This window comes from Myxocyprinus asiaticus, chromosome 21 (genome assembly GCF_019703515.2).
Source record: "Myxocyprinus asiaticus isolate MX2 ecotype Aquarium Trade chromosome 21, UBuf_Myxa_2, whole genome shotgun sequence".
NCBI classification, from domain to species: domain Eukaryota; kingdom Metazoa; phylum Chordata; class Actinopteri; order Cypriniformes; family Catostomidae; genus Myxocyprinus; species Myxocyprinus asiaticus.
Window position 1 is genome coordinate 9,251,098 of NC_059364.1, and position 12,401 is coordinate 9,263,498.

A 12,401-nucleotide genomic window follows, 5' to 3' on the forward strand; every position below is an offset into this window, starting at 1 on the left:
TCTGTGTTTGCTCATTCACTGGTTGTAAAGATAAGGACTGTTCTACTGTTACCGACCTCTGTCTGACTCAATCTCCATATGCCTGAGCCCTTCTGGTTTTTCTGCAGATATACTTCCTGTTCACCCAAGTTTTTTGGCTTTATGTTTTTGTTTGATTCATTAATGAACTTTTGTTCACACTCGGCACTTGGGTCCTCATAGTTCACATTGCCTGACAGTTTTAAATGCAAAGTTTTTACACATTTGCAATGTTTTAAATAAAGATTTTGATATTTTGAAAAAACTGTGTCTGTAACTGTGTAGTTTTAATAAAAAATCTAGTGTAATTATAAAAAAATGATAAAATCAAATTTATATTTAGTACAAATGAATGAATAATTAAATTAATAAATAGGATTACAGTAGTGTACTTTTAACCTAGGTTTTTCACAGTAACAGCACTGTATTACATAATTACAGAAGCATTTAGTTACTGTAAAACTGAAATATGGTTATGGTACTGTAAATCTCAATTACAGTAATTTACTGACAACAGTGTTGCCAGTAAGTTACTGTAAAAACCATTTGAAATGTCTAACAGTGTAAGTTTGGAGCAGCAGAAATATAAATAAACCTTGTTTATATTGTCTTGAGAACATTTAGCTTTATGCTAAGCTAAAATGCTATTTCTAGCCATTTTACATGCACATGTTACCAGGCACGATCATATTTTTTTATCAAGAAAATCCACGTTAGATCATATATATTTTTTCTCTAGTAAAACCTTAGATAATAGGGCAAAAATCATATTCTTCATGAGAATTTTTGTATTGTTTTCTGTAAAAATATCTAAAAATCCTTCAAATAAGATATATTTTCTTTATCTTGTTTTAGAAGCAACTGCATAACAATGTTTTCTCACTGTACTAGTATATTTTTTATAGTCAAAACAAGTAAAAAAAAAATCTACCAGTGCTGAAGAAGTAATCCAAAGTATTTAGAATACGTTACTGACCTTGAGTAATCTAACATAATATGTTACAAATTACATTTTACAGCATGTATTCTGTAATCTGTAGTGGAATACATTTTAAAAGTAACCCTCTCAACTCTGCTTATACATGAGATCATTGCGTGCAATGTCTAAAGTTTGATTCTGAGGTCATTTGATTTAATATTTTATGCTTTTTTAAATGTTGCAAATTTATGTAGCTAATGAGAATCCTTGAAATTATCGCATAATTATTATTTTTTTTAGACAAAACACATCATTTTCAGTTTTGTTCAAGGGGATTAAAACAAAACGTTTTTAATAACTGTCCAATAAGTGAAAGAATATTTGGGGTAAAAAGTTTCACTACTGCAGGGGCTAAAGGCCCCCATAAAAACAAAATGTTTTCTTAAGTGGGGCAAATAGATTTGTTGTGAAAAATGTTTAAAGTGGGCTCACACTGACTAATCCAATTACAATGGATATTAATTTGTCTATAAAATACTTGAGATGTTATGGAATGCCAAACGTGATTAAAATTAACAGAAAATGGTTAACCCTTTTCTGAAGTGGTTGCTTTGAATAAGTATTATCTTATTTGTTGAAAGTTGTAAAATTTAGCCCTATAACTATTGTCACAATATTTACACATATAACCCCATATGTGTGAGCCTGAATGAATTATAATCAAAACAATTTTCTGTTACTATTTCTATCCACACAATTTATGTTGCTCCATCAATATTCAATAAAAAGAAATGTATTTTTTTCAATCTTGATACACTTTGTGACCAGAATTTTTTTCCCTTAAGGTGTGCCTTATTCTTTCTTTCTTTCTTTTTTCTTTCTTTCTTTCTTTCAGGGCTATGACCTTTTCTATATCCACTGTATGACACACGTCTGTAAGAATTTAATATTGCTACAACTTTAACCTTCTATGTAATTGGCTTATACATAGTATAAACATCATGAAATCCACCATCTTGGCTCAGGGGGATTGGTTTTGCATACTCCAAATTGGATCAAAAGTATAAACATTTTCATGCTGGGTTTGGTTACAGTACGCATGGCAAAGGCAGGAAAGTCACGCAAAGGTACTGTAGTTTGACTCTGCACAGAACTCCATAGAAATACATATTCAACAGAGAAAGAAACTTCATACTGTATTATGTTTGTATACAAATCTATGCTGTTGATTGTCAGTTTTGATCAAATGACAAAGACCTACCTGCTTGTTCCACAGGGTCATGAATATTCAAAATCTCGCAGATTAAACCAAAGTTGCAATTCAGTCAGGTCAATTTGCATTAGCAAACAGCTATATAACATGACTCCTGTTTATCTGATTCTGAACCCATTTACAGTGGGGTTCAAAAGTCTGACACCATGTTGAAAATCTGGGATTCAAAATCTAATTTAAACGTGGAAATTAACAAAAAGTTTTAGGATTTTGAACATTTTTATTTAAAGAAATTCAAAAGAAATGTTTAAGATTCTGCACTTTTAGTTCACTAATCAAATAAGCCAATTTTTGACATTGACCTTGTTAACTTGTATAAAAGATTTCCTTGCTAACATGGATCATCAGATTTTTCACATACTTGTGGAGTCCATTCCAGCTCGAGTGCATGTTTTATCATTAAAGCAAAACAGGGACAAACTAAATACTAAAAAAAAAAAAAAAAAATGTATATATCATGTTCATTTTTCAGTTTAACTTTTTAAACAAAATTTTATGCTGGTACATAAAATAACTTCTAATAAAAAACATAAATACTACTACTACTACTACTACTGCTACTACTACTACTACTAATAATAATAAAGTACTGTTTTAAATAAGAAATATTTTCACAAGTGGTCTTGTGAAAGACCTTTTGACCCCTCTGGATTTTTTTTTAGGGATTTGTGTTTACATTTATACAATGGATTTGTTTAAATGCAAACATTGTCTTTTTACTTTTCTCTCTTTTTCATGGTCCACATCTTCTCCCAGAGCATTTGAAAATGCTAATCCTTCTTAGTAAATAGATGTAAAGTAAATAGATGCTTTAATGTTTTCTACTGGAGTCAGTGTTTTTTTCAGTGCTTTAAACAAGTTTTGTGGCCACTTTGAATGGTTCTCATAATCAACATTTTTGTAAACAGAATGAAGTGGACCCATAAAGGCCTGTTTGGTCATGGCATGTTTTGTGACTCTTGACCAAACGAACTCAAGTGTGAATGAGTCTGGATTCTGTTTATGAGTGGACCACGTTGGCTATTTTAAGATAAACCATATGTGAACCAGAGACATGTTTCCTAAAGCCCTTTTTAGAACATTATAATTTTAATATAGATTAGTGCTGTTAATTGGAATTATTTATCGTAGTTTAATGACAGCATCTGGTCATTGTGGAATTTTTTTTGTTTGTTTGTTTGCTCCAAATATATAGGCTAATGCATCTCACATGGCTATACTGTATAATTTATACATAGGACATTGTACATATGTAATGCATATACTGTCCTGTATAGGACTCTTAAAAGTCCAAACATTAGTCTATTATTTGATATTTGTATACTCTAAATCCTTCAATTTCTGTTTGGGGTATGAGAGACTCTAAGTTTGTTTACTGACATAAACAAAAGGGATTTAAAGGAATATTTTGGGTTCAATACAAGTTAAGCGCAATCAACAGCATTTGTGGCATAATTTTGATTACCACCAAAATGTATTTTGTCTTGTCCCTCTTTTTCTTTTAAAAAAAGAAGAAGCAAAAATTGAGGTTACAGTGAGGCACTTACAATGGAAGTAAATAAGGGTCAATTTTTGGAGGGTTTAAAGGCAGAAGTGTGAAGTGTAAAATCACTTAATTCTTCTGTTAAAACTTGTGTATAAGTTTAGCTGTAAAGTTGTTTAAATTGTCGTTTTTATGGTCATTTAAGCGATTTAGGGTTGAAAGCGTTACATCATTGTCGAATTAAGTTTTAAAATTGAATATAATTTTACACTGAAAAGATAGTGATTTTATCACACTAAAATCATCACATATGGTTTACATCTTGTGGCTATACTATTGAAACAGTGAGTATTGGAACGTTTACAGATTGGCCCCATTCACTTCCATTGTAAGTGCCTCACTGCAACCCAGATTTTTGCTTTTTTTTTTTAAGAAAAGTCAAAATTCATTTTTGTAGTTATAACATAATGGTTGTCAACATTTTGCCCCAAATACTGTCGATTGAGCTTAACCTGTATTTACCTTGGAATATTTATTTAACGTTTAAATCTGGTATACGCATTGTGTTGATATTTTTCCCATTAGATTTTATTTTATTTTTTTATTTTTATTTTTTTTTACATAAAATAACTCCAATAACAAAAGTAAAAAAAAAAAAAAAAAATACACAAGAAGTTGCCCATATTTAGATCTGTTCATTTTGGACTTACAACTCAGTTTTAGTGAATCATTATAATTTATTCTTTAATATTACTTTTAAAAATCTAGCTTAACCTTTCTAGCATCATTTTTTTCCCTCTAATACATAATGGCTATATAATATAACAGCTAACAGCCAAGTAGAAAAACAACATTAAACCAGCTTTGATAAAAAGAGATCAGAATGTTCTGAATCTGTTCTATCTTGAGTCTACTCTTATCCACAGTCTCATTCAGTTGCGAATGGTTTCCATAACTTGTACTGTTCAAAGGACTGCTCCGACACCAAAGTTTTCACCTATTCCTCAACAAAGTCTGCTCCAAGCTTTTTGGAAGGGGAACATCTGCTGGTGCATTTTGCAACCTCTGGCTCTGGCTCTTTCCCTTTGTGAACTTTAGAGCACTGGGCTGAAGACCCTGCCGGGCCTTTGAAGACTAGTAGTTACATCTTTTCCCCCCTGACCTGATGGGATATTAAGCACTCTCTCTTGGGTTACCAGTTGCATACTGTCACAATTTATTTCTACTGTTCTTTGTATCTGGACCCGCGTTTAAATCACTGAGCTTTTAGCCTGCTTTTGTCCTCATATCTCCTACTGGTGAACATATGCTGGAATACCACTACAATTCAGCCTCTAGGACAGGCTTTTAAAAGGTCATACATTGTTCATACCTAGACAGCTTTCATTTCTCATTCAAAATAGATTTTTAATGGAAGTTTAGTTGGATAAGTGATATCATCCTTTTGTAAAAATGAATCAGTCTGCCATAGGAAGTCAGTATTTATACCATAGCCCTCTGTAAGGGGTCTGTTACACACTTGTCAATTTGGATTTGCTTTATTCAACCCGATGCCATGAAAATTCATACATATTATAGGAGTTGGCTATTTCGTATGATTTCATACGATTTTGTTTGTGTGAAAGGGGTGGTCACACTACACTTTGCGCTCCATTTACTCCCATTCAAATGCATCCGAATACAGCAGACCGGAAACGCAAGCTCATGCAAAGAAATTTCGTACAACGTTGCGAACCAAAGTTCAAGCTTGGTGAACTCTGAACCGTGAATTTGTACAATGAGAGGACGTGTGACCAATAGAAGATAAATTCAAAGAATACGTATTTTAAAGCTGCGTGTTTTATTGTTGCAGGAAAGTGAGTAGACAATATATTTTAACAGTTTTAATATATTATTTGTTTTTTTGTGATGTATTATTTACTTACACCAGAGGTTCTCGCACGTGACATCATATCCTGGTCTGTTGCATTGTACGAAAAAAATGTGTGTGCTCAAAGCCTAGTGTGACCGCCTCTTAGCCAAATTTAGAAAAGTACAAATCCTTATGATTTCACTGTGAGAGTGTTAGCTTTATTATACAGGGTTAAAGCTTCAATATTAACTGTAAAATGAGCTTTGATTAGTTCCAAGGAATTTATTACAATTGGAAAATGAAGAGTCTGTCACCATTTACTAATCCTCATGTTGTTCCAAACCTGTTTTACTTTGTTTTTCTGTGGAACACAAAAGGAGATGTTAGGCTCTGTTCGTTTTAGTCACTTTTCTCCATACAATGAAAGTGAATGGTGACTGAGGCTGTAAGTCTGGCATAACATCTCATTTTGGCCCCATTTTCACCTGGGTGATCTGATCACATGTGGTCAGGTGAGATCTGATCACCCGAAATGCATCTTAATACCAGGTGGAAAAGGGGCCTTTGTGTTCTATGAAAGGAAGCCATATGGAACAACATATCATTTACTAATGATGAGTAAATGATGACAGAATTTTCATTTTTGGGTGAACTATCTTTTTAAAAGGGAAAGTAAGTTAAATTTGAATTTACTATTATTCTTTTTTCTCATAAATCATTGGGAACTCTGAGACCCCAAACCTACATAAGATGTGAATCTTATGAGGGATATTAAATACTGTGAATGGGCAAACGATCTTCAATAAACATATTTTATTTATATATTTTGACAAAAATAATATTCAGACACAAACATTTCCATAATAAAATAATGCTCTTTTACAGAAAAAATATTAACAAATCCAAATATGCAATAAACACATTCAAAGAAGGAAACTGTTCGTAAAATAGTCATTTCACAAAATCAAGGACCTTAGAAATCTCTACAACAGAACCTCCCAAACGTAAGATAATGCAATGATGCAGACAGCATTATTGACCCTGTCATTAACAACATTATAAAGAGAGCAACAAAAGTGGAATGCTGTGGTATGTTCTAGCTGTGTTCTATACACCCAAAACCAATTGGATCTCTTCAGAAGACACGGATTAAACCACTGGAGTCATCTGGATTACTTTTATGCTGCCTTCATGTGCTTTTTGGAGCTTCAAAGTTTTGGTCACGATTTACTTGCATTGTATGGACCTACAGAGCTGAAATATTCTTCTAAAAATCTTTACACACGCTTTACAATTTAACATTGATTTCCACTATTGATGGGATTGCAAGCTGAACCGCACTGTGAATAAGTGGCCAATCAACATAAAATACATTTGAAATAAAATTACAATTTTCATTGCTGAACATAAATCTGTCCTTTATCTTGATTAAACTCTCTGTAGTATGTTTTACACAAAGTACAATATAATTATCTGCAAATGTGGAATGACTTAAATAAAAGTCTGTTTTCTCTCAACACAATATGTATGTATATATACACTCATAACCACACATATAAATTTATATAAATAATATTATAGAGCAAGGAACCTTAATTCAAAAAACAAAAATTAATTGTATGTACATTTATTAATATAACAAAAAGGTTTGTACCTGTCCAAAATAATTTGTCACTCATCATGCTTAATATTAATTAGTCAGCTAGCAGCACAAAGGAATCACTGTACACATAATTTACAGTTGTCACAAAAGTATTTAGACACTTAAAATGCACAAATTTCACTGCATTAAATAACAAAATATCAAACCAAGTAGCATTTCATGCAAAGGCTTTTCTAATAACACCACTTTTCATAGCTATCAATTAACTCATTTTTTTGTTCCACTAAGAGTCAAAATATTGTTTGTCTTCATTTTGAAAAGGATATATTGTTTAATATTTAAAATCTAACAATATTCTTTTATAAAAAAGTTTTGCTTAAAATCTGTGCTTGTGCTATCATTCTTTACAATAAACATTTGATTTGATATTTTATTATCTATTGCAATGACACTGATATATTTTGAGGGTGGATTAAGTTTCCAAATACTTTTTAGGGCCAAAGTAGTGTTGAATATAGCAATGGAAGAAATCTGATTTAGAGAAGTGACCTCACGTGTGGTGTACATGTGTGCCATAATGCTCAAATGGCGAACCAGATATTATGGACATTAAGGAATAACACACCAATGGACAACAAATGAGATAATTTCCTGAGCTCCTTTACAAACTCTATTTAATTTACAATTCTTCATCAACCAAAAATGGTACCTTCAAAAACTCCTTTATCCTTCCTTTCGGCCTTTAATATCGTCTGAGCTAAAATGGGAATCAAACATGTAAACATGATCAAAATTGAGCAGTATTTCTAAGAGCACCAATGAATATTGAAGTGAAATGTATAAAGATGTGTTTGTACCAGATGCTTGTGTGTAGAGACACTTGTATGTATTATATGATCCCTTTTAAATCAAGCAATAAAATATAAGTATGTTTTAGTAAATATTTGCGCCTTCCCAAAGTCTCTTCATTATCATACAGTTACATTTTATCAAGCAGCAACTGAAGAAAAAATACACATATAGCAAAGAGTAAAGAGAAAGCCTCTTCCAGGGCTTGTAGGAAAGTCTGCATGTTACAATGACACAGACTTAGAAGTGGAGGTTTAGATTTACTGTGCTGTAATGAAGAAAAAAGACTAGGGATCAAGATTTGGCCCTGTGCCCTGAGGGCTTTAGCCCTCAGTATTAGATTCAATTCAGATGAATTTGTGATAGATCTGCACAATGTGATTTAGCTGGATGAGCATCCTTTGTTGGTCCCATATTCATAACTCAAACCCTAACCATTACCTACCCCTGAAATCCGAGGGACATTATAGGCTGAAAATAATTTTGTTCAAGCCCCAAACTTAGCCCTATATACAACGTTAAAATCTGATTAGTTGGTAGGAATTTTGCTTTAGGACTAACAAGAATCTTGATCCAGAGACATTAGCATTTGGTTTTCAGCTTACGATGATCCTCAACATCAGGTTTCGAATCTGTCTGCTGTGCACAAGTAAAGAATCGTAAGGCATATCCCCCCAAAATCAAAAGCAACAAACAACAAAAACGGCCATGACAGCAATAACAACACAAACAACTGACAGAAAATACATTCACTTCCACAAGTCAAGCTGCTCTTGCAGAAAAAAAGAGGAGAAATGTTGTTAAAAGGCATTCAGTGCAACCCTTGCTTGAATGAAGGGCGGGGGTTTTTTTCCACATGTCTGTGGAGTTCTAAATAAGAGGAATGCAACAAAGGCCTGATGCATTGAACAGAAGATCATCTGAGGTCGGTCAGTGTGTGTTATCTACGGCAGGCGTAAGCATTAATATTTTTGATGACATAGAAGCCGATGGAAACGGGTGGCATAGCTATCGTTCGTCCTGCCCTGAGTGTCCGGGGTTTGAGCTCGGGGAACGTCTCATTGTCCACCATAATCAAAGGTTCACCGTTCAGCTGCACAGACCTGTAGAGCAAATGGACATGTGTTATGATCCTGTAGGAGATGGGATAGACATCATATTAACATATCATATGTCACACTATCCACTTCAAACACAATCATCTGTTCCTTATAAGATAAAAATTTAGTTTTTTTAATTATTGGTATTTTTAATGTCCACAAAAAAAAAAAAAAAAAAAAAAAAAGAGTAATTGTTACATTGCTTACAGACCATGAAAAAAAACTTAAATACTTCAAGTATGCATAAAACAATATGTTGATTATAACAATAAGGAGGAGAAAATAATATATATAAAGAAAAAATAAAGATACGTTAGTCTGCATTTAATCAGCTGTCAACACATTAAGGAAACACACCAGAGCTTTCACTAATTGCAAAGAGAATTAAAGGGATAGTTCACCCAAAATTGAAAATTCTCTCATTTATTCACCCTCATGCCATCCCTGATGTGTATGACTTTCTTTCTTCTGCAGAACACAAATGAAGATTCTTAAAAAGAACATCTCAGCTCTGTAGGTCCATACAATGCAACTGAATGGTGACCAAAACTTTGAAGCTCCAAAAAGCACATAAAGGCAGCATAAAAGTAATCTATACAACTCCAGTGGTTTAATCCATGTCTTCTGAAGCGATCCAGTTGATTTTGGGTGAGAACAGACCAAAATGTAATTTTTTTATTGTACATCTTGCCATTGCAGTCTCTATACATGATCATCGGAGACGTTTGGATTACTTATATGCTCCCTTTATGTGCTTATTGGAGCTTCAAAGTTTTGGTCATCATTCACTTGCATTGTATGGACCTACAAAACTAAAATATTCTTCTAAAAATCTTTGTTTGTGTTTTGCAGAAGAAAGAAAGTCATACACATGTGGGATGGCATGAGAGTGAGTAAATAATGAGAGAATTTAAAATTTTGGGTGAACTATCCCTTTAAAAGTCTCTTCCCACATTTCATTGAATAATTTGAGTTTGCCAAAATGTTTTTAATTTCAGTGTGCTTTCAGCTAAATAAGCCATTAAGTTTAAATTAAATATCAGTCCAAGTCAAATTTTGGACTGACAATGGTTTAAGGGCCAAGTGTGTTTGCAGAAACGATAACTCCCTGAACATGCAGTAGAGGGCGCTACAGCTGCATAATCAACCCTAGAGAGACCAGAGACCCCCTAGGATGAGACAAGATCTATTGTCAGAATGGAATATTGGCATACTGCTTATTGCATACTTCACAGTGTACACTGCATGCTGTAATGCTAAATGTGTTCATATTCTCTTTCACATGGGATCCACTTATCATCTTGGAAATATTAAGAGTTATTTTGCATTTTAATCCAATTATGTCTGAATTATTTAGTCCAAACAAAAAAATCTTGGAGGATATTACTTCAGACTGGAAATGGGAGGTCAGGGTCAATACATTGTGGGGTACAGTGCCCAGCGCAGTATACAACAGAGCATACTGCATATTTTGACAAAGGTAGTATTGTGTAGGTCATCCGGGCATTCTGTACATACAGAAAATGTGCATAATATGCACAATATACTGTACATTATATGGCCACTGCAGAAATAGTAAACGTAAAAGAGTCAACTATATACAGCCATTGAGTTTAGTCATCATCTTCCTCACCATCACTCATAAGCCAAAGACTAAAGAGTAAAAAAAATATATATATATATATATTCCAATGTCATTGGTTTTAAAGGCCCACAAAATAAAAATATATCAAATGAAAGAGAAGCAAATAAAATACATGATTATCAACAGGGAACATGAACCTAAGAAAATGGTTATTATGCCTATTGTTGTAACAGATGGAGCCCTAAATTACACATTGTAGAAAGAAAAAAAAAAGCAAAAAAAAAAAAATAAATAAAATAAACACCTAATAAAGGTAGTTAAACTGCAGTCAAGCTTTCCTTTCGAAAAAGTTATTAGATAGACTAAGCTACTATCATAACTGCAGCTACGTAAGGGGGCAATACTGTACCAATTTATAGTAATTAGTGTCATGTTTTTCCTTGCACAAAAACAATTGTTACTGGTTATCGCATGCAACACGACAGAAAAAGTGTTATAGCATTTTTTTCACGTTATCTACTTTATTGAAGTAGCTCAATGGTGGGATGACATCCCATAGGCTACTAGCAGTATTTTGAAAACAGCTGAAAAATTGATTTACTGTAATTACTTAGTAGCGTCACGTTACTCCCCAACACTGGATGCCACAGTCTGAACTGATCAGGAAGCTGAGTTTGCTCTGGGCCTGAAAGCCTTCTGAACCACAGTGTGACAGCACGCATCAGACACGACAGTGAGGATCAAGGGATTGCTGATCTTTACAATTACCTCTTCCCTCGGGGGGGATTTACGCTCAGGAATTCAAAGCAGACAGAGGTATGTAAGAACACAGCCATTGGTGTTTTGCTTTGGGCCTCTGCAGCGGAAGATCTTCATTTCCTTTAGATATAATGTAAATTTAATTAAGGTCTACTGATAGTTTCATATGCTTCAGCCCCTGGCTACAGATGTAGGTAGGTATGTGTCTGAGATATGATGACCTGAAAAGGCAAACTCTTCAAGAGATACCTAAACATCAGAGATGATCATACAGTAGCTCTGGGTTTAAAACGTTCCATGCCTTTCTCAGACTCAAAGACACCACTGAGATCAACCTAAAAATTACACTTCATCATTAAATAGCTTTTCAGACTTAAAAAAACCCCAATACAAAACAAACTACAAAGGTGACTTTGCTACAGCCCCATTTCTATGCCGTCTTTATAACCAGTCAGAAAAGTTTGGACACACTTGACTGAATTAATGCTTTTCATGATCCTAACAACCTTTCGATCTAAAGGTTTATGCTTCAGCTTTTTGTGTGCATTGATTTCTTTACCTAACAAAACGTAATTTTATTTATTATAATTTTTTTGTTTTGTGCAAAATAGTAACGATAAAGAATGAGTAGATCCAAACTTTTGACTGGTAGTTTATGTACCTTCACTCTAAGCGCACTTATCTAAAATACACCAGCTTTTCATAAGACTTTGGGAAGAGGATTCTGTTACTGGGTGTAATCCAGGGTTTAGGTCAGTTAGCTATTTTTTTGGTTGTTCCAAAGCCAACAGTATAATAATGGGTTTATATCACGTTAAAGAAACGTAACTACCAGATTTGAGTTTAAGATTATATGATTAATTTAACATTGCATCAGATTTTAATGTACATAATAGTTTCAAATAGTCATTTTCACATGGTGGAACTGATCTGTCAGACTGCTGAGCCTGATGGATCTTA

General features: G+C 33.4%; 1 protein-coding gene across 1 annotated transcript in view; it reads right to left on the bottom strand.

The window, feature by feature from the left end:
- Positions 1–6,427: 6,427 nt before the first annotated feature.
- Positions 6,428–12,401, bottom strand: part of LOC127412139 (inactive heparanase-2-like) — a 94,112-nt gene continuing 88,138 nt past the window's right edge. Inside the window, exon 12 of the mRNA XM_051648264.1 lies at positions 6,428–9,100. Coding sequence (XP_051504224.1) covers positions 8,938–9,100 — 163 coding nt within the window. The 3' untranslated portion in view covers positions 6,428–8,937. The remainder of the gene's footprint in view (positions 9,101–12,401) is intronic.